The sequence below is a fragment of the Elgaria multicarinata genome, chromosome 12 (genome assembly GCF_023053635.1).
Source record: "Elgaria multicarinata webbii isolate HBS135686 ecotype San Diego chromosome 12, rElgMul1.1.pri, whole genome shotgun sequence".
NCBI classification, from domain to species: Eukaryota; Metazoa; Chordata; class Lepidosauria; order Squamata; family Anguidae; genus Elgaria; species Elgaria multicarinata.
In genome coordinates, this window is record NC_086182.1 from 32,681,320 (window position 1) to 32,707,064 (window position 25,745).

Consider the following 25,745-nt stretch of genomic DNA (forward strand, 5'->3'; position numbering starts at 1 on the left):
GTGGGTTGTTTGTGGTTTCTTAGGGCACCTCCTTCTCTGGCCAGGCTCCCAGGTCCAAGACAGAGGAGGTAATGAGTACTGGATTAACCCAGGCCGTGAGAAGATGGCCAAGGTAGAGGCAGCCATTTTAGCTACGGTTCATTGGGTTCTAAACCAATAACACGGGGAAAGGTCACTGGGTGGAATGGGGGGGAGGGGGCATTAAGGCATGGGAGGGAAGCCCCCCCCCCTGGAATTTTTCCTCACCTTCTGGTAGTCAGAGACAGATTGTCAGTTCCCCAACTTGGTGCCCTCCAGATGTGTTGGGTTGTATTCCACATAATTCCCACCCATCATGTATTACACATTTCATAATAAATTGGTTACTCTTCAAGGGTGCATCTTATGCCTGTTTAGACAGGGGGAAAAAATCCTACAACTTCCAGCATGCCCCAGGTAGCTAGGCTGTCTGAACAGGCTTGTGCCCTAAAATGCCACAAAGTCTTTCCCTCTCTTATACGATATTGATGAGGGATTCTTGTTGACAGTGGACCAAATTAGATGAGATACTAAATGCAGAGGCGGAAACCACGTCCGTGGTTTTTAAGAATGAATGAATTAATGGGGGATGATTTTCATCAGGACTTCAGCAGGAAGGTTTTTTGCAACCTTTTCCTTCCCAGGGTGGTTCCGATAACAATCACCGCCCGCCCACTTATTGTTCATTTTTCATTTTGGATAAAAAGATTACTTCCAGCAACACGTTCAACATCCTATTGGATTTTGCCACGTAGTGTGAGAATTGTGAACTGGTGGAGTTAGCCCGGTATGGTCTGACTGCCACAACGCTCAAGGAAAAGATCTTGAACAGGAGACACTGGTGACTCAACTTAGCCCCTTGGACATACAAAACATGTGTTCATCTCCTGAGCCTCCTCCCACAGTGGCTTACAAGCATGTGCAGAGTGTATCAGCCTAGCCAAGTTTCCATAACTCTGGGATAGCGGGGGAGAAAGCTTCAAAGCAAATTTAACACACACACACCATCTGAGTTTGCAGATTAACTGTGCACAACTCCTTACTCCAAGGTAACTGTGAATAAGATTGCAGTCTTAATCCTGATAGCTGGATAGATATTTCTGAGTCTCAGTTAGAGATAAAATGGAGGTACTTCCATCGATGGGGACGGGACGTGAGTGCTTTTGAAATCAGAGTAGGTTTCTGGGTTTTGGGAGGTGTGAATTGTGTGTAATGTTCTTTGCTGACCCCCCATTTCTTTCCTTGCAGGGCTCCAGGACATCACAGAGTTAACCATGTAAGTTCCAAGTCAGGTTACTAGCCTCCAGTTGCTTCCACTGGCCATCAGGCAGTGCATACGCATGCATGTGCGTATGCAGAGCACACGTGTGCAGGCCGCTTTACAGACTCAGATTGGCATGTTGGGCTGATACTGAAACACGTGACCAAAAGCTTCTATATGGTGGTGTAGTGGTAAATTTGGAAAACGCGGGCACTCATCCTGTCAGTCCCTGTAGCCACCTCCCCTCTAGGGGAGTCCAAAAATTCAAGCAGCTGTTTCGGTCCTTGCCAAAAAACCAGTTCTAGTAATGTTCCTCTCCGCCTGCAGCAGGTCTTAATTGTAAAGCGGATAGGTCTGAATTGCCCATTTATAAGGAAAACACCCCAAAATTCTTTGCATTGCCACAGGGGACAATATGTTGTTACTGTGAGGATTGCACCTAAACTTCCCAGGGTGGTTCTTCAGAGGTGGGGTGGGTGCGTGGGAGTCAGCACCCCCGCTAATCTAAAAGTCCTGGTGCTGCAACCCTGCAAATCCTGGTTCCAGGACACCATGACTCCTATGCTGAGGTTTGGGTCACACAGACATGACGTTAAAATTTTAATCTGCTGATGAAAAGGCCATGATGAATCAGCCGGCAGGCTGAATTTGTTTGCCTTTGGAATGAAGTACATTTAGGAGTCCGAAACCCCTTGACTGCCTCCTAGCAATCGCTGACTGATGCGTGCCTCTTCTCGTATTGCAGGAAATTTGAATTTAACCCGAAAGACGGGATCGATAACCCAGCCCTATCTCTGGCGGAGGATTCTGGTAATGGGAGGGAGAGAGAGAGGGAGGGAGGGCTGGGGCTGCGTGGGTGGGAGGGAGAGGAAGGACCAGCTGTTTCCCTGGTGGTGTTTGCAAAGAGGGAGGGTGACTCTTCCTTCTTCATCAGGGTTCGGAACAGTGCTGGCTGCATTCTTTGTCCTGCACAGGGGTGATTCTGGCTCACCTGGCCTCTCTTCCTGGGCCAAATCCTGGGCAGGTTTACACAGAGTACCCAGCGAGCATCATGAGACAACTGCTAAAGTGACACCAGAAATAAGGAAATGAATTTGTCTTCCAGCTGAAAGAAGATGACTACAGAGGAGGCTGCCCATGGGGGTTCTGTATGAGTAACTGTTCTGGGGGAACATAATTCTCCTGGGTCTCTGCATCAGATGGGATTGGGCCATCCAATCAATACCAATGCTGACTCAGCAGGGTAACCTGCTATCAGAGGAGCCTGCCCGTTGCTTCTCTGCATGACTGACAGCTCTGCCCTTGCTTCCTTTCCCTCAACCTGCCTGCCTGTCATCATTCAGTCATTCCCAATGCAAAGGCCCCATAGAGCATGCTTTAGAAGAGGTGTCCCATTCTGTCCCTCTATGAATCAGTCACATGCTTCCTTTCAATGAAGAGTCACACCAGAACAGTGACTCAAGCAGAAATATAAAGAAGCAGGTCTCCTGTTCTCCTCCTGGCCAGCCTAACAACTTTTTGGAGTAGATTAGGCTGAAACAATGGTTATCCCATAATGAGACAGGATTTGAGCCCAGGTCTTCCCAGTCATAGTCCAGTCCTCTAACTATTATGCCACCCCATCCCTCTAAAAGTAAACGTTTTTAGGAGTAAGGATGGAAGGTGGCTACTCCTTATCCAGGGATTTCCCAGTGAGGATGGGAGAGCAGGCTTGGTTCCCCTTCCTCTATGAACACGGGACACAATCCACTGGACATGCTGTGCAAACCTGGTTGAAATGAGGGCTTGTGAAGGGGAAAGCCCCGACAGATTGACCCTAAGACAGTGGCCCTCTTCTTTCCATTTCCTGCTTGGCCACTCTTGATAACGACACCCAAAGCCCATCGCCTGAAGCAAATGTGGGTCTTGGTGGTTTGGTGCAGGGGGGGGAGGGGCAGGATGGATCAAGCCAATTGCTGGCTGCAAGTTTTGGAGGGCCCTTGGGCAAGACCCCTCCATGGGACCCCTCCTACAGTGATTCTACTTTCTCAGCACCATGGCCAGCAGCTGCTATTGCTCCTCATCCTAAGAACACCAGAAGAGCCCTGCTGGATCAGACCAAGGGTCCATCTAGTCCAGCACTCTGTTCACACAGCAGCCAACCAGCCATCGGCCAGGGACCAACAAGGTGCAACAGGACATGGTACAAGAGCACCCTCCCACCCATGTTCCCCAGCAACTGGTGCACACAGGCTTACTGCCTCGAATACTGGAGGTAGCCCATAGGCATCAAGTAGCCATTGATAGCCTTTTCCTCCAGGAATTTATCCAACCCCCGTTTTAAAGCCATCCAAATTGGTAGCCATCACTACACCTTGTGGTAGCCAATTCCATAATTTAACTCTGTGCTGTGTGAAGAAATACTTCCTTTTATTTGTCCTGAATCTCCCACCAATCAGCTTCATGGGATGCCCCCTGGCTCTAGTATTTTGAGAGAGGGAGAAAAATGCCTCCCTATCCACGTTTGCCACGCCATGCATAATTTTGTACACCTCTATCAGGTCTCCCCTTAGCCCCATTTTTCCCAAGCTAAACAATCCCAGCAAATGCCCAACCTAGTCTTGGCACCAGCCCTAGATCAAGAGAGGAAAGGGCAGACAGCTTTAGAGGGGGTGCCCCAGCCTGCTGAGCCGAAAAGGCAGGAAAGGCTTAGCAGGAGACCCGGCGTCTTCTACCCCTGGCGACCGGACCTCCAACCTTGTCCTCCGCAGAGCTGGAGGGCGCTTCGCAGCTGCGCTTCTGCACATTGAAGAAAGAAAACGGAGAGAGTTTTGGGTTCTGGCTGCGCGAAGAGGTGGGCAAGAGCGGGCACATCGTGAGGCACGTGACGCCAGGAGGGATGGCCCACCGCAGGGGCCTACGGGGTGGCGACCGGATCCTCGAGGTGAACGGCGTGGATGTTGAAGGCATGGAGCATTTTCGGGTAAGAGTAAGGCTTGATTGGGTGGGGGAGGGGGGCAGCGGCTCAGCCTGGTTGTTTGCTGCCCATTTTCTCTCCACTCCACCCCCCCCCCCAATACCTTCTAGGCTAAACAATGTTTGGATTACGGGGAGTGCAGCCCGGTCTCTCTCTTGCAGGTGGTTTGGAAGATCAAGCACAGCGGGAAGCAGCTCTCGCTCACCATCCTGGACGGAAACGCCTACGACGTGGCCAAAGCCCTCGACCGGGATCTGGCCCAGCTCCTGCCCCGTCACAACAGGCCACGGCTCTGCTGCGTCACCAAGGACCAACGTGGCTTCGGCTTCAGTGTTTCGGCTCCAGAAGGTAGCAGAGGAGGCCATTGCCCGGCCCCCATAGGACATCAATAAGTATAAAATTTGCACATGCTATTTTATATTTATTTACTTATTACATTTATACGCCACTTTTTTTCCTGCTTAAGGAACCCAAGGCGGGGTGCATAATCCTCGTCCCCTCCATTTTATCCCCACAACAACAACCCTGTGAGGTACGTTGGGTTGAGAGGCTGTGATTGGCCCAAAGTCACCCAGTGAGCTTCCATGGCCCAGTGGGGACTAGATCCCGGTTCCCCCAACTCCCAGTTCAACACTTTAACCACTACGATGGCTGTCATTAAGTGTGAACCACCCCTTAACATCCATCACGAGATCCTTGAAAAATTACTATGTCTAGAATCCTTGGAGTTGGAGCTGCCTGAGTGGAGAGAGTTGTGCATGAGTGGAGAGTTGGAGTTGTGCATCCTTGGAGTTGTGCATGAGTGGAGAGAGAAGACACATTGCTTGCAATGCTCCTACCACTTCCACTTTTACTCAGGGAAGTGGCAGGAGGGACAGGGCCTTTTCGGTGGTGGCCCCCAGACTATGGAACAATCTCCCTGACGAGGCTCGCCTGGCGCCAACGCTGCTATCTTTCCTGCGCCAGGTTAAGACTTTCCTCTTTGCCCAGGCATATGGCGGCACATCTCAATCACCCACATGTTTATTTTTAACGATTTTTAATGCTTTATGTGGGTCATCCCATGAAGCTGATGGGTGGGAGATTCAGCACAGATAAAATGACTTCTTCACACAGCGCAGAGTTAAATTATGGAATTGGATACCACAAGGTGTAGTGATGGCTACCAATTTGGATGGCTTTAAAACGGGGGTTGGATAAATTCCTGGAGGAAAAGGCTATCAATGGCTACTAGTCCCAATGGCTATGTGCTATCTACAGTATCCGGGGCAGTAAACCTAGGTGCACCAGATGCTGGGGAACATGGGTGGGAGGGTGCTGTTGCACCATATCCTGCTTTGTTGGTCCCTGGTCGAAAGCTGGTTGGCCACTGTATGAACAGAGTGCTGGACTAGACGGACCCTTGGTCTGATCCATCAGGGCTCTTCTGACATTCATATGAGCAATGGAGCTCCTTGCCTTTTGGACTCTCCTCTAGGATGTGACTATATGTTCTGTCATGATGAGCATCTGCAGTTCAACATTTGCCACTGCAGTCCAGTAGGGTCCAAATTCTTGTGCCCCAAGGTGGCTGCTCCCATTGACCTGTTCTTCTTTCCAGGTGTGAAGGGAACATTCCGGCTGTATGTGGCAACGGACGGGCCGGCTCATAAGGCGGGAGTGCCGGATGGTTCCTGGCTTCTGGAGCTCAATGGCGTCAGTGTGGAGAGCTGGACCCCTGCCCGGCTTAACAAAAAGGTACCAGACCTGCAACACGCTTCAAGAAATGCCAGCTGGTTCATCATGAGGCTTTTAGCCGAGTGACTGAATCATCCCCCAATTAAATGTGCATGAGAATAGAAACTTTTTGATAGAAACACCCCACCACCACCCATGTTTCAGGCAATAGGCAAATTTTACTGCAAAATTCCTTCAACCTGCTGCCCTCTAGACATTTGGACTACAACTCCCATTTTGTCCCAGCCAGGACTTCTGGGAATTGTAGTTCAAAACATTTGGAGGGCATCAGGTTGCGAAAGACTGCTGGAGAGTATTGTTGGAGCTGTGTGTGCGTTAGAGTTCTACCTCCCTTAATAAAAGACATGAGAACCTTCTAACATAGCATGTTTAGCCTGGAGAAGAGAAGATTGAGGGGAGACATGAGAGCACTCTTCAAAGACTTAAAAGGTTGTCACACAGAGGAGGGCCAGGATCTTCTTGATCCTCCCAGAGTGCAGGACACGGAATAACGGGCTCAGGTTACAGGAATCCAGATTCTGGCAGGACATCAGGAAAAACTGTTAGAGCATACGACAATGGAACCAGTTACCTAGAGAGGTTGTGGGCTCTCCCACAGTAGAGGCCTTCAAGAGGCAGCTGGACAACCATCTCCCAGGGATGCTTTAGGGTGGATTCCTGCATTGAGCAAGGGGTTGGACTTGATGGCCTTGTAGGCCCCTTCCAACTCTGCTATTCTATGATTCTATGATAGGTGAACAGTATGTTGTAGTGGTTAGAGTGTTGGACTGGGAGTCAAGAGATGTGAGTTCTAGTCCCCACTCAGCCACGAAGCTCCCTGGGTGAATTTGGGTCAGTAAGGATAAAATGGAGAGGAGGGTGGGGGATCTACACTACTGCTTTTAAAGCGCTTTTGAAAACATTTTGAAAACTGTATATGCAGTGTGTCCTGGGCCCAAACGGTTGTCAAAACTGTTATAAAGCATTTTAAAGCGCTTTAAAGCAGTAGTGTAGATCCGCCCGAGGAGGATCATATAAGCCGCCTTGGGTTCTTTGCAAGAAAAACCCCAACAACAAACCATGGCTTGTTCAAGGAAGATAAGCCATGCTGCCTGATTAACAAGCCACCTCTGTTTCCCTGCTGTTTCGGGCTCTGGCCAGCCCAACCCCGAAGGTGTGTTGTTGCATGTGGCTCCTCCTCTCCTGCTGCAGTTGCTCTGCACAGTGTCAATCAAATAGGATGTTTGGTGACCTGGTGCCGGCAATAAGACCAAGGCCCCTGTGTCGTTGTTTTCTTCTGCTCCCTGTTTGTGGGCCTGACGCCGATTCCAGCTCAAACGCAGCAGCAACCCAGTCGGACTGTTGGTAATTGATGCAGAGTCGGAGGAGTTTTACCAACAACGCGGCATTAAAGTCACAGCAGCCATGGCTGACGCCTCTTGGGTCCCTTTCGAAGTGCGCAAACTCCAGATGGTGAGAGGGCCGGACGGCTACGGATTCTTGTTGAAAGAAGAGAAACGCAGCTCCGGAAAGTGCGGTAAGCCCCCCTCCCCAATGGGAGACACTTCTAAAAGACCCAGATGACGCACCACGTGTAGCTCTTTTATAGCTTTCCTTTAAAATGCGAAGCAGGTGACTTCAAGGAAAAGTGGCGGACTGATGAGTGGAGAAGCTGCTTTAGGGTGGATTCCTGCATTGAGCAGGGGGTTGGACTCGATGGCCTTGTAGGCCCCTTCCAACTCTGCTATTCTATGATTCAATGATTCTATCAACCCTCTCCCCTTCCATGCAAAACTCCCCCATTTCCCAGCTACTTTTCTCCCTAAAGAGGAAAAGATATGAGGACCAAGCAGCTGGGAGGGATGATTTCGAACAGAACTTCTTTTAGCCTGAAGTCCCAATTTCCATTTTGGAGCAGCTTTTGAGGCTGCGTTCCAGCAGCAGGGCAGGCAAAAGTGAGCAGGGCTGAAATAGGTGTCCTATTTTAACTTAAATGTTTTTACTCTTGCTAATTTAATGAGGAGGCATTTCAACCTTTTCAAATGGAGGGGGAAATATGCAAAAAGTTGGAGGTAAAGCAGCTGGGATTATTTTTTATCTATTTATTTATTATTATATTTATACTGCCCAACAGCCTAAACTCTCTGGGCAGTTTACAACTAAAATGTGGGGAAAGAGGTTGGGCAGCCCTGATTTATAATCTACAAATGGTGGGAGCAGGAAAGCAGGGTGGGATTTCACGTATTGGATAGGTGGGCCCGAAGTCTCGCCAACTGACAGCAGCCAGTGGGGGCCAGAGGCTCCGACGTCTCTGGGGAGGTGAATCCATTCCGGGTTTCAGTCAGAACCAGTCAGAGTGCCTTGGACAGCTCCTTCAGAGTTCTAACTGAAGCCTGGAGTGGATTCACGTCCCCACGGACATCGGAGCCGCCAGCCTCCACTGAAGCCACATCAAGATCAAGGCAGGGCCTGGGAGAGTGACAGAATTCACACCCAGAGCAAAGCTGAAACTTAGGGCCTGGGAGTTACCAGCAATCATCCACCCCTGGAAACTGCAGGGATGTCAGTGTGGAACTTCTTGACCCAGGACAAATAAAAGGAAGGACTTCTTCACACAACGCATAGTTAAGTTATGGAACTCACTACCATAGGATGTGGTGATGGTCACCAATCTGGATGGCTTTAAAAGGGGGTTGGATAAGTTCCTGGAGGCAAAGGCTATCCATGGCTACTAGCCCTGATGGTTGTGTGCTATCTCCAGTATTTGAGGCACTAAGCCTGTGTGCACCAGTTGCTGGGGAACATGGGTGGGAGGGTGCTGTTGCACCATGTCCTGCTTGTTCATCCCTGGCCGATGGCTGGTTGGTCATTGTGTGAACAGAGTGCTGGACTAGATGGACCCTTGGTCTGATCCAGCCGGCCACTTCTTAATAATAGGTCAGAAGGGTGGATCAAGTAATGTTCTCTGGCCCTTATAAACACTTCCAGGTCAGAAGCGCATGTTGGTTTGCACATGCTGGAGACTCTACTGTGGCCATTTTAGCCTTTCTGGGTTGATGCCTCGCCTAGCCCCCGGTTCTATCTACGTAAGGGGCAAGACCACTTGTGGCACTCCAGATGTTTTGGCCTACAACTCCCATCAGCCCCTGCCTGCATAGCCAATGGTGGAGGATCACGGGAGCTGTAGGCCAAAACTTCTGGAGAGCTACGAGTTACCCACCCTTGATCTAGATTGGGCCTAGTGCCAGGCTGCAATTGCCAGGCAATTACTTGATGGTTCACATGACAGTTGGTCTCCTCTACTAAGCCCTGAAAAGGGAGTAGTCGGCAGATCTACTCCAGAACTGTTTGAACAGGGCCAGCGTATGGCTTTGTCCTTCTCTACCACTTCCCAAATATTTTCTTTCCCTGCACAAAAATGCAGGGAAATGACCTTTTTGTCTAGTAAGTAGGATGGAGAACCCTGCATGTTCTCCTCCTACAGCTTGTGGGTGACTTAACGGCACCCACGCGCACGAAGGATGGCCAGCCTGTACGGGGTGGCCTCTGGAATCTTCTCGTACAAACGCACCCTCTGTCGTCTAACCCATCTGTGACTTTGCAGGGCAGTTTTTGACAGAGGTGGATGCTGGGTTGCCTGCTGAGAAGGCAGGGATGAGACTCGGCGACCGCCTCCTAGCCGTGAACGGAGAGAGCGCTGAAGATCTCGACCACCAGGAGGTGGTGTTGAAGATCCGAGCCAATAGCATTCGGGTGACTCTGTTGGTCATTGATGCAGAAGGAAGCAAGTTCTACGATTTGGTAATAGGCAGCAGCTTGAGAATTGAGGAGCACTAAGGGGCATGGGCAGGTTGATCCTATATAAAAAGGCTACCCCTCCCCGACTTCTGCCGTAAAGACCACAAAGTTGTAGAATGGGGCAGAGATGCCACCGCACCTGGGAACTGGGCAGGCACCCCTTCAGGTGGGATTGCCATGTGCTTCTTTGGGCATGTATGCCCCCAGACAAACTGGTTTGACAGTACTCAGATCAGGGGGCAGGAAAGAGGGATTCTCAGCACTTCCATTAAACTACAATCCCTGGGATCCTTTGGGGGTAATTAAGCCATTATAAAACTGATTAAAATGTGTAGTGTAGATATGGCTATTCTGTCTTGGGTACCTTATGGATGAGAGGTTTAAGTGGTTCCTTTCCACGATTCTATAAAAAGGGGTAAAAAGAATAGCCTAGATATGGGATTGGGAGGATGCTGTTACATTTGCTGATGATGCCCCAGACTCGTTGGTTTGAGTCTCTCTTGCTTTTCCCAGGTTGGGTTATCACCTCTCCTATTCTACGACGACCCAGAGCCTCCGTCAAGCTTGCACGTCCACCGTGCTTCTTCTCCCAGCATGCTTCAGGAAAGCAGCAACACCATCTTGACACCCTGCCTCTGTCACCTCGGTACACACTCTGGGAATGGACGGCCACCTTACCAACTTGATGACAGTTTGCAGGCCTTTGTGGAAGAGGTATGAATTATACGTACCACTTCCGTAGCTGCAGGGACCTGGTCCAATTGCCTACAGCTCTCTCTGCATTGCTTTCAGCATCCAGTTCAACCTCTTTTGCCCTTTACATTTGAGGTTCTTCATGGCCCAGTCTTTGCAAACAGTGGGTCACATGGGGATATTATTTTTGGACTGTACTACTTCAAGCGAGGGTTCATATGACTGAATGCTTTCTCATTAAAAAAGAAAAAGTAAATACCAACAAATGACGTGATCCCCTCACCTATCTCAAGTGTTACAGTCATATACACAAGATGGCTCTGGAGTTCCAGGCTGGCGATACTAGATGCATAACACTTATCACTTCTTCTAATAGCAGACTCAAGTGGCGACAAAAATAGAGCCAAAGGAAGGGCCCACCGAGAAACAAGATGGAGGGCAATTAAAGATTTGCAAAATACAAAGCGGAATTTAAGGGGGGAAACCCACTAAAGCAGCCTCGTGAGAGCTGAGCATGCACAGTAGCCACGGGATGTTGCATTCCCATTGGGGCAGGCGGCAGTGCAACTCCCTGCTTTGAGCTCCTTACAGCTCATTGTATCCTAGAGGAGGGTTCAAAGGGCTCTCAGGAACCCTGATCAGGAGCACGCCAGCTAGGAGGTAAGGAGGACATAGTACAACTTTTTGTTGCAGGTCCTACTTGTAAAAATGGCACGGCTTGCCATGAATTCTTCGTGGCAAACAATGCCGTTCCGACAAGTAGGCCCTGAATGTTCCGTTCAGGAATAACAACGATTTCAACCAACCAGTTATCTTTATCTCAAGACCAGAGATATTTCCAATCGTTTGTTTCAACACTGGGTTATTTGCGCATGTGGGGATTGTAGCAAGTTTCTGTGAACTCAAGGTGCAGTGTTGACTTGGGGGCATCCAGCATTGCAATACATCTTCATATTTTTTGTTCCTGCATTTCTGATTTAAAGCTACTAGCACACCAGATTAAGATTGTTCATATCTGAATTTCTTTCTCCAGGGTCTGTCACAAGAGGGCTGAGCTCTCGTGCGGACAGAGAAGTTCCAAAGTCAATGAGCCAGAGGTAGCATCGCCCAGATGGTTATTGAGGGAGCTCAAAGGGCGACTTGCACACATTTACTTAGGAGTAAAACATACTGTGTTCAATGGGTTTTACTCCCTATTAGTTGCGTTTAGGATTGAAGCCTGTGGTCCACAGGAGCAACGCAGGAGGAAAGTTGCAAAGAGGGGATGAAGAAAGTTGCTACGGGATGGCTCTGCGTGTTCCTCCAAAAGACAGCAGCGAAACACTGGCAGAGATGAGTAATGCTCTCAGCCAAGATCCACTGGGTTTATAAAAAGCGCATGCCATGCTCTTGCCCAGATCCTGCTCGTTTCAATAAAGCTTGCAGAAGAGACTTTTGCCTTTAGTGCTGCATGGCTCGCTCAGATTTTTGTCTTACTGAAAAGAAGACAACATTTTTGTGAACCGCCCAGAGAGCTCCGGCTATTGGGCGGTATAGAAATGTAATAAATAAATAAATAAATGAAAATAAGCTGCTGGCAATGGGGCAGGCTCCACCTTGTCCCATGGAAGACCAGCCTCTGCGCCGTCTCTCACAAACGCACAGAGTCATTAGGGGAACATGGGTGGGAGGGTGCTGTTGCACCATGTCCTGCTTTGTTGGCCCCGGTCAACAGCTGGTTGGCCACTGTGTGAACAGAGTGCTGGACTAGATGGACCCTCGGTCTGATCCAGCAGGGCTCTTCTGATGTTCTTAAGGCCACCTTGCAACAACCTTGCAAAGGACGCTGGCCAGCCTGAAAACAGTATAAGTTCTTCCATTTTCCAAACACCTCTGTGTTGGCTCACCTGGAGGAACGTATTACTGACCACATGCAAGTGGTTATTTTTACACCTATCCTAAACATTGCCTTCAAATCATGGTCATGACTTGATCTGTATTCCCTTTGTTTCACACAGGGACAAGACGGTCTGAGCCAGGCATTCTAGAGGCTGCCTCGTCGTCGTCGTCACCAAGAGTGTAACACAATTCCAGCTCTGCATTTATGATGGAAGTGAGCTCCTTTGCACAGATACCAATGCTGCAATTTGATCCCTGCCCACGCAGCCTGATTCTTCCTGTGTCACACAGCTGCTTCATGGATCAATCCATCTCCACACTCTCTAAATGCTTTCTGCAGATCCTTGGAACCAGGCTATAGACTCACGGCAGGTTGCGATCGGAGGTGGAATCCATTGAGGCTTCGCTGAAACCCGTGAGAATCAACAGGAGATTATCCTCATGGCTGCTTTGGGGCGTGACTCCAAAAACAAAGAGGCAGGAAGTCTTGCAACTCAAGAATGACCTTCTGTCCTCACATTAGGTTTGCAATTAGTGGGAAGAGGAACTAAGCTGCGTTAAAGAGAAATTAACCACAGTTTTGAAACGCTGCCATTGCTAAAATGAGAAAGGGACGAGGACTCTCTGTTCCGAAACCTCTTCCCCATTGATTTGAGATGCAGTAAAAAGGAGATTTGGTTAATGAAAGCACTCTGCGCACATTCAGTGACACACACTTTATTACGCCACAAGTTCTAGGGCTAATCTCTGGCTGCGTATAAGCACAACACTAAACTGCATTGAGGATGAGCAGGACGTAGTGGTACACTTTCCTGAACTCTCCTTCAGATCTCCAGCGGATTGAGTCCAAACTCCTTCAGCCGGTCCTTATACTCCTGATGGACGGAAGTAGCTTCCTTTTCCCAGCTGAACTTGGCAGTTTGAAGTTTGGAGAGCACACGGTCTAGACTGCCCTGAGGAAAGGAGAAGCAACCAACAGGCAGTGAGAGGTGTTTGCATGTGAGTTCAGGGGCTGATGGCCAAATCGAAGGAGCTGCCAGTTCTGTGGCTACATTCCCAAAAAAGCTATGAGAACTAAGCAGCTACCGCAACACAGCTGTCAGAATGTCGCTTAAGAACCTGCTGCCTTAGAATGCTTGTTTCTAGGGCCATTTATTTGACTAGATTGCTTAAAAATCGGAGAAGTAAGCTTTGGAGTTGCACAGAACATTTCTTCAGGCACAGGAGTTCGAAGAGAAACTTTTAAAATAATAATGGTAAATTTCAAGAGATGGTACTCAGCCTTTCTCAACCTGGGGCGCTCCAGATGTGTTGGACTGCATCTCCCAGAATGCCCCAGCCAGCTGGGAGTTGTAGTCCAACACATCTGGAACGCCCCAGGTTGAGGAAGGCTGAGTTAGGTGAAGCAGGGCAGCAAAGAGGGCTGACATTCTCCACGTTAGAGAGCCAGCCCTGAGCCACAAAAGTATGTACAGCACCTAGCACATCCCACAGTTAAACAATTGTGGGAATAATAGGATCTCTTTCTCTAAGCTTCTGATAATGATTCATAAACTCTCCCCTCCACCGAGTTGGATGGCTCATGATCTAGGCATTATTGCCCAACTCACATGGAGGATTTTTTCATACTCTGTCTCCATCTCATCAACCTTGCGCTGCATCTCAGCAATGGCCTTGTCCTTCTCCTCCAGCGTTTTCACTTTGTCTGCCTGGCTCTGCTGCACATCTTTCTGGCAGGCAGCTGTTGAGCAGAAGTGGAGAGAAGGGAGTAAGAGGAAGCGAAGACGTGCGGGACAGAAAACTGAGGAAGAAAGGAGGTCGCAGGCCCGGCGCATCTCAGAAGGCAGGCAGGCTGGGGAAGCAGACCATTCTCCTACAGGGCTTGTGAACACCCATTGCCTTTGAATGTGGCAAAGTTCTAGTGTGGGCTGGACCTTGGTTCCTCTACAGGAGGGTCGTATTTTCATCAGAAGTGAGATGGGCCAGAATATATCGTCTTAATACAAATTTGAGTGCTGCAGCTTTAACATGTTTAACTGGAATACACAAGCCAATTTACCACTTCTAGTCTGGAGGGTTAGGATTCATCCTCCTTCCACACTCTCCAGAAGAGGCTCTCTGTTGCCATTTCATTTCCTGGAGACTATGGGCCCTGGAATTGTACGCAGAGATTGCACACGTTCTGCAACCAGCCGGAAAACAATTCAACAACCAATTGGAAAACTCCCCCTGCCCCGTTATTAACCATTCTATTTTGTCGATTCATTAAAAAAAACAAAAAACTGATTGGAATAAATTTATGCAAATAGCTGGTTTGAGATTCCAACTGCCCCTCCGTCCCCACATAAAAGCACTTTCTTAAAGGGAAGATCAGTGACGGCTAAAAATGGTTATTAAACATCCGTGTTATCATGGGAAAGGCTGAGCATGTGCATCCAATACCAAGTTGTTCCTGCAAGTTCTGCCTCTCTGCTTCTAACCGCTGTATCCGGGTATCGGTCTGGCGCTGAAGTTGCTGGTACCGGCGGATCATCTCTGGAATGCAAGGCAGAATGAGGAGATGGAAAGGAGGAACTGAGACTGTCACCTGCCGCTACTGCCCTAGAGTAAGAGGCCTATCATCTCTATATGATGCTTGACAGTGTAATGTAAGCCAAAATGGCAGGTCTCTGCCCCAAGGAGCTTGCAATAAAAGTTATGCCAGTGCGGGAGAACAATGAAATTGTGGGAAAGAAGGGTCACCATGGAGTTCTGTGTGCAGAATGATTGACAGACCATACTCTCAGCTGTGGAGGGAAACTTTGCCCGGGCCCATCTTTACAAAACGTCTTGACTCTGGCCCTCATTGACAAAGAGGCTTGTGACATTTTAAAGACAAATTGGTTTATTGCATCATGAACTTTCACAGGCAAAAGCCTATGACATCAGCTGAAAGAAGTGGATCGGGAAAGCAGTGTACATGTATACCTGAAGCGCGGTGGTGGATAAACCAAGACCCCATGTGAAGAGTTAAAGAGGGCAGCAATGCAAAAGATGCATGCCAATAGCTGCCCTCAATGAATGATAATCTCTGTGCTAATAAGAAACAACCCCTCAGCTCCAGTCCCTGTGAATGCAGCATTAGGGATTTTACTAGTTACAAATAGGTACCTCAGGCTTCCTTAAAAAGGTAATGCTGAAGATTTGTGATCCTGTACACACTTCAATGGGAATAAGACCCATTGAAAACATGTAAGATGTCAGAGCACGTCAGTTTTCTCTATACCAATAAGATGAGCGAGAAGGGAGGCGCCCTGTGTTAATGGGTTTGATCCAAATATCTCCCCACAAGAGGAATTAGATAACTAACCCTTTAATGGTGCCTCAGATGTGCTGCTTAGTAGCTTCACTTAATAGCAGGAGTGGGCCCTGCCCTCCATGTGGTCACTGGGCACAGCACCAACTCTAGATACAAACACACCTTCATAAATATCCTTTTTGTCTCCTCGAGCTTCCTCCAGTTCTTTCTCCAGAGCTGCCAGTCTCTGTTTGAGCCCCTCACTGTCAGCCATCGCCTGCCTGGCCATATCCCTCCGGAGAACTGCAGGCCAGAAAGACACACTCAGCAGACATTCCTGTATATCCAGCTGGGACTTTAGCGATTTCCTCACTGTCTCTCCAGTCCCTTGGTACAAATTATTATTTCTACATCAGACAGCGTGTGATGCAAAATAGCCAAATGCGGAAGCATGCAAACTTTCAGGTTACACGGAGCTGTCCGTAAGATGAAATGGAAAAAGTAAGTAACCCTCACTTCTTGAGGGGGTTATAGCACTTTTCAAGTACCTAAGGCAGCCTTCCTCAACCTGGGGCGCTCCAGATGTGTTGGACTACAACTCCCAGAATGCCCCAGCCAGCTGGCTGGGGCATTCTGGGAGATGCAGTCCAACACATCTGGAGCGCCCCAGGTTGAGGAAGGCTGACCTAAGGGGTTGTCACACAGAAAAGGGCTCCAACCTGTTTCCTGTCATACAAGACTGTAGGACGCGAAGCAACAGGCTTAAGTTATAGGAAGGGGAATTTCGGTTGAACGTCAAGAAAAAACTCATAACGGTCAGAGCAGATAGACCGTGGAGGGAGGTGGCAGCTCACCATCATTGGAGGTATTCAAGGAGAGACTGGACAACCATCAGCCAGGGATGCTTGGAAATGGGTTCCTGAGCAGAGGGTTGGACATAGGAAGCTGCCTTAGACTGAGATCACCTTTGGTCCATCTAGCCCAGTATTGTCAACACTGACTGGCAGCCATGGCTCTCCAGTTCCAGGCAGGGTTCTTTCCTAGCCCTACCTGGAGATGCTGGGCATTGAACCTGGGACCTTCTGCATGGAAAGCAGGTGCCCTGCCACTAAGCCACGCCCCCTCCCAACTAAGTACCAGCAGTAAATACTAAGTTTCCTCACCAAGGTGCTGCTTGAGAGTGCCAACCTCCAGCGTCGTCTTTCTGTATTTTTCCTCATCTGCAGAGAGATGCGGGAGGAGTGGGGGGATGTTAAGGGCATAAGAGAGATTAAAGTTCTTGCCTGGACACCAATTGCTACTAACACTGGTTCACCTTTTGAACATACCTGTGATCAGGGCTGGCGCTAGACTATATTGCGCCCTAGGCAGGCGCGTTCTGAAGCTGCCCCCCCGCTCGCTCATCCACCGCCCCCACACTCGCCTGCCCACCCGCTCACTCACTCACTGCTCCCCCCCGCCCGCTCGCCCGCCACCCCTGCCTGCTCGCCGCTCCGGCTCCCCCCTCGCTCACATGCTCCAGCTCCCCCCATCGCTCCCCCGCCGCCCCCGCTCGCTCGCTCACCGCTACGGCTCCCCCCTTGCTTGCCCACTCACCGCCCGCTCCTGGCTTTGAAGCCAGGATGCTGGGGTTGGGGGGTGGGGCAGAGGCTTTGAAGCGGCGCGCCTGGAAGTGGCTTCCTGGCGCACCATACTGAAGCCTCCGCCTCCAACCCCAGCATCCTGGCTTCGAAGGAACGCTGTTCGGCGCCCTCGTTTGCTTGGCGCTCTAGGCGGCCGCCTGAGTTGCCTCTATGGCAGCACCGGGCCTGCCTGTGATGTGGGTTATCCAGCAAATTTTGAACTGAATTTTTTTTTCCCAAAGCAAATTAAGTTAATTTGCATGAGACCATTTTCAGTTAGCATTGGAAATTGTTCTGATGCCCTAGAGCATCAAAACATATGGAGGGCCAGATGTTGCCTACATCTGCCTTAGATATATCTAATTTAGCATATTTTGCATGCATTTAGTAAACAACGAAGCTTAAAGAGAGCACCCTGTGTTATTTTTTTTATCCCAATATGCCACAAGTATTTTATCTGAAATGTTTGAGGGGGGGAAATTAAAGCACACTTAACATGATTTAAGTGCTATATTACGTCAACTATTTTATTGGCATACTTAGGGCACAATCCCATTGGTGGCATCTTTGGGGAACAGGAGCCCCTGAGCTTGGAGGTATCCAGTCATCCAATGCAGGGTGGGAGGAAAGGTGGAGGCAATTTTTTGCCTTTAAGTCATCCCACCCTGCAAATTTTGCTAGATGATGATGATGATGATGATAATTTATTGCATTTTTATACCGCCCAATAGCCGAAGCTCCCTGGGCGGTTTACAAAAACTAAAACAATTCAAAGTGTAAAACAAACAGTATAAAAACATGATATAAAATACACATTAAAACGAATTAAAAAAAAGATAGATGGGCTATTTAGCCTGGGAGCTTCTGAGGAGAAGGGAAGGACACTCAAAAGAGGCTGAGGATAACTTGCATCCTGGCCTGTCTGGTCTCTTCCCCTCTCCTTCTCCAACCTTGAAGTAAAGCTGGTGTGGTTCTTTCCATGACATCTGCAAGGGGATGGGAGGGCTGCTGCTGCTGGATCTCTAACTCCCCCTTCCGAGATGGCAACGCCGTCTCCGATCTCGGAAGAGGGAATCCGAACAAGCCTATGGTCTCTGTGACGCTCACCCAGGGACCTTAGGATTGCTCTTTTGCTTAAATTTAAGAAAAATAAATAAAGGTACTGAAAACTGTTGACACACCAATTAATTTTAGCAACCCAAAGAAATGTGCTTGCTATGCTAACAACCGCTCATCTATTTCAACAGAGTTCAACTCTGTTCCATTGTGGTTGTTGGGACACTTTCAGTTTTACTATCAGTGTAAGTTGCATTTCACTCTGAGGCATGTATGTATTTCAATGACATGTACGTATGTTAGGGATAATCATTGTGGGGGTGGGGAACGAATTACAACTTTGAAAGTCAGGTTTGCCTAATACTGTACCTGCAATGGGCATACATTCATTTTTTTTTTACTAATGACCTTATTAAATGGAAAATTATCTGCAGAAAAATAAAGCACTGGAAAATTCTCCGCCTCACATCACTGGACCTTTTTCAGTTGGTAGGCCAAATTCCAATGTAGGAAAGGTCCCAAAAGCTGCATTCCAGGAGGGGGCCAAAATTGTGATGACTACTTAGAAGTAAGTCCCATGGCTACTCAGAAAAGCACACACACAAACCATACAGACATAACTCTCACCATTCAAGCTATGTATGTCTCTCTCTCTCTCTAAATTAAATACCCAGGAAAGTACAGCACATCCTATGCATGTCCTGCTGCCACTCAGTAGTACTACTCAGAAGTAAATCCCACTGCACTTTCAGATAGCACCCAAAAACCTAAGCCAAAAGTAAGTTAACCCCCACACCCATAAAGGAGAAAATATGAAATGCAATACTGTCCAGTAGCTTCTACTGGATAGTATTGCATTTCAGTGATTCTTCCATTGATCCATTGAACTTTTCAGTGATTCTTTCATTGACCCAATGAACTTTGAAAGTTTTAGTCCACCCTGAGTAGAAGCATCAGCTAAAGATTTTTACCACTGACTGAGTAGGACATTCTGAAACTGCACTGGGGTCCAGAGAATAACCAAGAATCCCTATGCAGGTCCAGGAATAAATGAGAGCCACAGAAAAGATCAAAGCACTCCGGAAAGGTGGATCACTCCCTGGAAGCTCACGCCAGCTCAGGACAAGTTGGAATGTGTCGGAAAACAGAGCGTTTCAACTATTGGGCGGTACGGAAATGTAATAAATGAACAAATAATAGAACCACAGATTGTGTTCAGGTAAAGGAGAAACAAAGGGGGGAAAACAAGCAAAAGAATAGAACAAGCAGACCAAAAATAAGGAAGGCAAGTTGCCATGACTGGGTCAGACAGCCATGTGGGCCAGACTGGTGAGGCAGCTTAGACCTGTGGGCTGGATGTTCCTCATTCTTGATGTATGCAATTCAGGGGCGGAATGGGTTTCCAGGAGGTATTAACACCCCTGAACGAGTGAGTGCACACAAGTAAGATCTAGGAAAGAGATGCAGGCAACATATAAATAGGAATTTGCAAATGTTGGAAGCTGCATAAAGCCTTACCGGGCACAGACTTCTGCTTCTTTTTCCCCGCTCTCTTCTCTTTTCCTTTCTTCGTGGGGGGCATCCTTGTATGTTCCCTGTAACCTATAAATGGGAACAGAATAAAAGCACTGTAGTATTTGGACGTTTTAGCTCTTTCTGACCTTCAACAAGAATTGGCCTATTGCCTGCATCTTAAACTGGTACTGCTGAAGAGAGACCCAGAGGGCAGTTTTATACAAAACTCACAAATCGCCCTTGTGCTGTTTATATGAATGCATAAAGCCTGTTGACGTGGAAGAGCAATCTAGAGAAAAAAGTACCTTTAAGACTTCGCAGATTGCTGTAAGCTACACAGTAGGAAAAATTAAACTATCTTTCTGTGAGCGTCAGTCCAAGCAGCCAATGAGCAAGGAGGGGGAAGAGACGTCTAGATTTCGGCAAGCCTATCCCAACTGGTGTGAGCTGGGGCTCCTCACGTTGCCCGGCAACAGTCCCTGCTTGCTGCCAAGGTGACCAAAGGAAGCTTGGCAGAAAGCAGTTCCAGAAAAGGAGGTTTGCAAAGCTGCATCCAACTGTCCTGTAAGAAAAGACAGGATTTTCACACCCATGGAAAACTTGGGGTGGGGAGAGAGAATCAAATGGACACAGAATTCTCCAGTTCGCAGAGGTGCTCACAGTAACTCTATCTTCTCCATGAAATGTTTGGCTTAACGTGACCCCAACCACAACTGTAACAAAGCCATGTACAGCACCATGTACACTGATGGTGCTATATAAATAAATAATAATAATAATAACACGTTTTCTTTATGTTTATCACTGACATCTCTTTCTCTTGTCCCTTCTACTGCTAAAGCTTAGATTGGAAGCTCTCTGGGGCAGCGATCTCTTTTGGGCTTTGTTCGTTGTTGTTTGTGTTCCTCTGGGAAGTGCCATATCCTTTTGACGGCACTACACAACAGTTCATTACTGAATATTACAAGTTGCAACACAGAACGCTCCTCATAGGGGTCCCAGCTCTCCAGTTTTCCTTCCCATTTCAACATTCTGTGGCCTCAAAGCAGGTTCTGCTTTTGCGACCATCCCTGCCTTATTTTATTTCTGCAAAACATGGAGAACCCTAGGACCACTGAGTGCTGAGAGACAAGATGAAGGAGGATTATGCTTCCCTCATATGTATGCCCCCTTTTTGAGGCCAAATTCAGGCTCCTCATCCCCTGCTCTGGACTAGGGTGACCAACTGTCAGGATTTCCCCGGATTTGTCCTGGTTTTTGTTCTTTCCATGGTGTCAGGGGGGATTTTCTATAATTTTCAATAATGTCCTGGAATGACACACCTTCCCCTTTAAGGCTGCCATTAGCATGGCAGGAGGGAGTGACATGCGTTCTTGAGGCACAGCATTCCCCCACCCCGAGCTCCAATTGAGGTCTTAAAGGGGAAAGTGGGTCATTCGTGGACTTTATAGAAAAGGCCCCAATTGGAGTGGATGGTGGTGGTGCAGAATGAAATCCTTTCCCCTCCTCCACTCCAATCGGGTTCTTTAAGGTGGCGGGGGAATAACGTACTTTCTGCAGGACTCAGAAAGCTGCTTCCCCCCCACACACTAGGTGTCCTCTTTTTTGGTTTCCCAAATATGGTCACCCTACTCTGGACACACATGGGGTAGACCCATGAACAAAGTTAAAAGGCTGCCACTGTTATGATCAACTTGACCATGTGATGGTGCTGAAGTGCAGCTGCCAGTCAGAGCAGACAATGCCAAGCTAGATGGTCCAGTGGTCTAGTTCAGTCGAAGGCAGCTCCTTATGTACAAGCAAGAGGGCCGATGTTCTACACTCCACAGCTGCCTTCTCCACAACTCCTGAACATCAGAGCATGCCACGACCATGCACACGGCAGCTGAGATCGCAGCCAGCGAGTGAGAAATAGTTGATATGGGTCAACATTATGCAAAACACAGCGCAATGGTGTGGCTACAAGAGCAGAGGGAAGTGCACTCTGCTCTCTTTTGATCTTGCTAGCCTTTTAAAAAAGTGTGTGTGTGTGTAACCACAGAGGCTCATTGTGAAAGAGCATTCCTTGCCAAAGGTGCAAGATCAGGACAGGAGATATGGCACCAGTACTAGAGTTCTATAGCTGCAGTTCATGAACAGAAGACTTAGCAGTTCACAACACTGCAACTCCTAATTGCCTTGTTTCAACGCTGGCCTCTGACCAATTGACTTACACTGGTTACACTGGACTTCCAACAGGAAAAACACACCCTGTGATTTAAGGCTGGCAGATTTCCCCTTTGCCACGGAGCCGGTCCTTCCTCACACTCTTCATGTGGGGCAGTCCCTAAAAATATCTTCTGCTGGATCAATTCCTCTTAGTTCCCAGAAAGGTTACCTATTCTGTTATTTCAAAACAGGAAGGCCTCCTCCTACTGTTTGCATTTTGGTTTCCTTTGTGTCAGATCTGTTTATCACTTCCACATTTTCCTCATGCCCTTCTGCATTTATGGAAAACATATCAAACACATTAGGCTTATTACTTATTATTCTTAACACTCACATACAGATTTGTCTGCTAAAAAGTAATCAAGAACATTGAAAACAGTAAAAACATTAAAACTACACATTTCAAAAGGCTAAATTGAAACCATGCATCTTCATACCCTTCCTAAAGCCTGAGAAAGTGGTGACCATCCTAGTACTTGGGGGAGCATGTTCCATAGTTTGGGGGCAACACAGGAGGTAGCCTTTTCACGTGTGCCCAACACATTTCTGCAGGTAATGGTGCCCTGTAGATCTTAATACCTGGGCTGGTTCATAACAAAATAAGTGGTCTCTTAAATGGCCAGGTTCTAAGCCTTTTAGGGCTTTAAGGTGCAATCCTATGCATGTTTAGAGAGAAAATGCCTACAAGTCCCAGCATGCCGTAGCCAACCGTGCTGGCTAGGGCATGCTGGGACTTGTAGGCCTTTTCTCTCTCAAAACATACATAAGATTGCAACTTTAAAAGTTAAAACCAATACCTTAAACTGGGCCCCAAAAGCAATTGGCAAACAGTGCAGGTCTTTCAAGACAGGTATAATATGGTCCTGATACATGTGCAAATTGACACAAGCTCGCAAAGCGTACTATTCGTTATGCAACGTGATGCAAGTGAATTAACCTAAGAAATGAGAAGACGGGGGATCTACTAACGAACTAGCCATTTCATCTTTTCTTTGCATTTGTGTCTACTACACGACCACACACCCCTCCCTTCCAATGCTTGGCATTCACAACAACAATAATAACAACAACAACAACTTCATTCAACTCACCAGCTTAATTAAGCGCCTTCCCTCTATCTCAGAATTTCTCTATAGCAGCCTTCCTCAACCTGGGGCGCTCCAGATGTGTTGGACTGCATCTCCCAGAATGCCCCAGGCTGGGGCATTCTGGGAGATGCAGTCCAACACATCTGGAGCGCCCCACGTTGAGGAAGGCTGCTCTATAGGCTTTGCCCCATTTAGAACTTTCTATTACAGAAGCCTGGCAAATCTTCCCAAACCCATCATGGCCACTCTAGTTGCCATTCCACAGAACTGCGCATGTCAGGGACCGCTCCACCTCTGAGCATGCGCAGTAGCCCACAAAACAAACAACGTACTTTTTTTTTAAAGAGCCGAGCCCCAATAAGGCGTGGCCATGCTAATAAGACGCCGGTTGGGCGCGGCCATGCTAATACGCCGCTGGGTGGGCGGGGCTATGCTAATACGCCACCGGTTGGGCGTGGCCTTTTCTTTCTGGGCGCGGAGGAACCGGTTTTCTTTCCTCACGCCTCCAACCGTTGACAGTCCAAAGGACGGGAGCGCGCCCCGCAATGGAGAGACAGACCGCAAGGCGAGCGCGAGCGCGCGCCGGAAATGAGCAGCCCAACCAGAGCCGGCCGTACCGGCGCCTTTTAAAGCCCCTCGTCTGGTAGCGCGCGCACGCGCGCCTCACCCCGCCTCCTCCTTCCCACGCGAGAGCTCAGCGGTAGCTACCCCGCCCCCTTCCTCCGGTGCCGACCAATCAGAACGCGCATCACCTCAGGGACGGCTCTTGAAGTGCTTGGCAAATCAGAACCCGCCTTCCCTCAGGGAGCGCGGAGCGAGCGGGCGGGGGGGGGGAAGGGAGAGGAAAGGGTGCTGTTGAGGCAAAGCAGCCAATCAGAATGCACCTTCCCTCAGCGGGAGGAGGGCGGAGAACTGCGAAGCGGACGCCTTTTTTTCGTCTTCTCTCTCTCTCTCTCTCTCTCTCTCGCTCGCGCGCGCCACCCACCCGACCAATCAGAGCGCTCCGCCGGAGGAGGCTCGCGCTCCTGTCACGGGCGGCCCTCGCGCCCGGCGGTTCGCGCACGCGCGCCGCTGGCTCCTGCCGTCTTCCTGCCCGCCTCTCTCTCCTCCTCCCTCCGCTTCCCTTTTCTTCGTCAGTCGGGCGCGTCCCCGGCGCTCGTGGAGCCGCCTTCCTCCTCCTCCTCCTTCTCCGTCGTCGGTAGCAAAGCCGGGGAAGCAGCAGCGGCAGCAGCAGCGGCGGCGGCCCGGCGGAAGGGACACGCCTTAGCCGCCCCCCCCCCGTCTTCCTCCCTGGCTACCCCTCCCTCAGACGACCCCCGGCGTGGGCGCCCACCCCCCGCGCCCATGTCGGCCCCGCTGAAGAAGGGCCCCGGTGGGCTGATCGGGCTCATGAAGGACGCCTTCCAGCCCCACCACCACCACCTCGGCCCCCACCAGCCCGGCACCGTGGACAAGAAGATGGTCGAGAAATGCTGGAAGCTTATGGACAAGGTGAGAGGGGGAGGGGAGGGGAGGGGAGGGGGAGGGGCGTGGCCCGCGGGGGAGGGGCCATTGGGGTGGGCGACTCACCCCCCCTAGCCCCCCTGGAAATGAGGAGGGGGGCTAGGAAGCGGGGGCGGCGAGGCTGCCTGGAAGGCGATGGGGAGAGCCCGGCCGAGAGGGGTCGTGGGGAGTGGGGAGGGGTCGCGGAGGGGCTCCTCCTCTTCTTCCTCCCCCTCCTCATTTCCACAGGTCACGGGTTGACTTCCAGTGCAGCCCTCGCCACAGCCCCGCGGTGTTGCAGTGGAACTGGCCACCCGGCGAAGCCTTTCCCAGCCTGCTGTCCTCCAGATGTGTTGCACTACAACTCCCAGCATGCCCCCAGCCAGTAGCCCAACACATCTGGAGGGCACCAGGCTGGGAAAGGCTTCGCCGAGTGGCAAGCTGCAGTCCACTCACTCGCAGCCCCCCCAGCCTGCTGCCCTCCAGATGTGTTGCACTACAACTCCCAGCATGCCCCCAGCCAGTAGTCCAACACATCTGGAGAACACCAGGCTGCGGGGTGTGTGTGCTGTGAGTGAGTGGACTACAGCTTTTAACGGTGCCCCTAGAAATCCCAAGAACCTCTTTGAATCCATGCTGACAATCGCCAGAGTGCTTCTTCTCCCCCTTCCTCTTTCCTTTCTCGTTTCCCCAAAATATTGGGGAACGGATCCAAGACCAACAACAAAGCAAACGCAGTATGGTTAAATGAAGTTTAGGAACAATGATCATGTTAGTTCTGGTTATCGTCATCGCTTTTGTAAACGTCCCTGATACTTACTAGGCACTGTACAGAACTAACGAGTCCCTGATACTTTTAAATTATGAACTTAGGGGTCAGGTATTATGGTTTTTTAAAAAATTGTACAGCACCTTGTGCATATGACCGTATTTCTTCGATTGTAAGACGCACACTAATTTCAGTACCACCAACAGAAAAAAAAGCTTTGATTCGAAGACATAATAAACGCACCCGCGATTCTAAGACGCACCTTGTTTTTAGAGATGTTTATATGGGGGGAAAAGTGCGTCTCAGAATTGAAGAAATACGGTAGGTAATTTACAAATAGAGGGTGTGATGATGAAGGTGGTTCTAAATATCACTCCAGAATAAAGAATTTGTACATTGTATCCCGCG

The 25,745-nt window shown here is 49.2% G+C and overlaps 3 protein-coding genes across 6 annotated transcripts in view; 2 read left to right on the plus strand and 1 right to left on the minus strand.

The window, feature by feature from the left end:
* Positions 1–1,158: 1,158 nt before the first annotated feature.
* NHERF4 (NHERF family PDZ scaffold protein 4) lies at positions 1,159–12,999 on the plus strand. The gene is made up of 10 exons (XM_063139026.1): positions 1,159–1,171; positions 1,267–1,294; positions 2,025–2,089; positions 4,030–4,241; positions 4,397–4,583; positions 5,836–5,972; positions 7,284–7,488; positions 9,556–9,752; positions 10,263–10,463; positions 12,440–12,999. Exons 1-10 carry the CDS (start codon positions 1,159–1,161, stop codon positions 12,467–12,469), a joined length of 1,275 nt encoding a protein of 424 aa, XP_062995096.1. The 3' UTR covers positions 12,470–12,999.
* A 22-nt stretch (positions 13,000–13,021) lies between these two features.
* On the minus strand, positions 13,022–23,907 carry DRC12 (dynein regulatory complex subunit 12 homolog). Of its 4 annotated transcripts, none has more exons than XM_063139241.1 (7): positions 23,839–23,907; positions 19,794–19,877; positions 16,761–16,817; positions 15,781–15,900; positions 14,763–14,855; positions 13,931–14,061; positions 13,022–13,273 (listed from the first exon to the last, which is right to left on the minus strand). In XM_063139241.1, the coding sequence occupies exons 2-7, from the start codon at positions 19,855–19,857 to the stop codon at positions 13,145–13,147; spliced, it is 594 nt and encodes a 197-aa protein (XP_062995311.1). In that variant the 5' UTR covers positions 19,858–19,877; positions 23,839–23,907; the 3' UTR covers positions 13,022–13,144. The 4 variants fall into 4 exon arrangements, with proteins under 4 accessions (XP_062995311.1, XP_062995309.1, XP_062995308.1 ...); XM_063139239.1 differs by lacking the exon at positions 23,839–23,907 and adding an exon at positions 23,754–23,814; XM_063139238.1 differs by lacking the exon at positions 23,839–23,907 and adding an exon at positions 23,090–23,167.
* Positions 23,908–24,349: 442 nt separating this feature from the next.
* Positions 24,350–25,745, plus strand: part of CBL (Cbl proto-oncogene) — a 41,774-nt gene continuing 40,378 nt past the window's right edge. Inside the window, exon 1 of the mRNA XM_063139590.1 lies at positions 24,350–24,577. Coding sequence (XP_062995660.1) covers positions 24,431–24,577 — 147 coding nt within the window. The 5' untranslated portion in view covers positions 24,350–24,430. The remainder of the gene's footprint in view (positions 24,578–25,745) is intronic.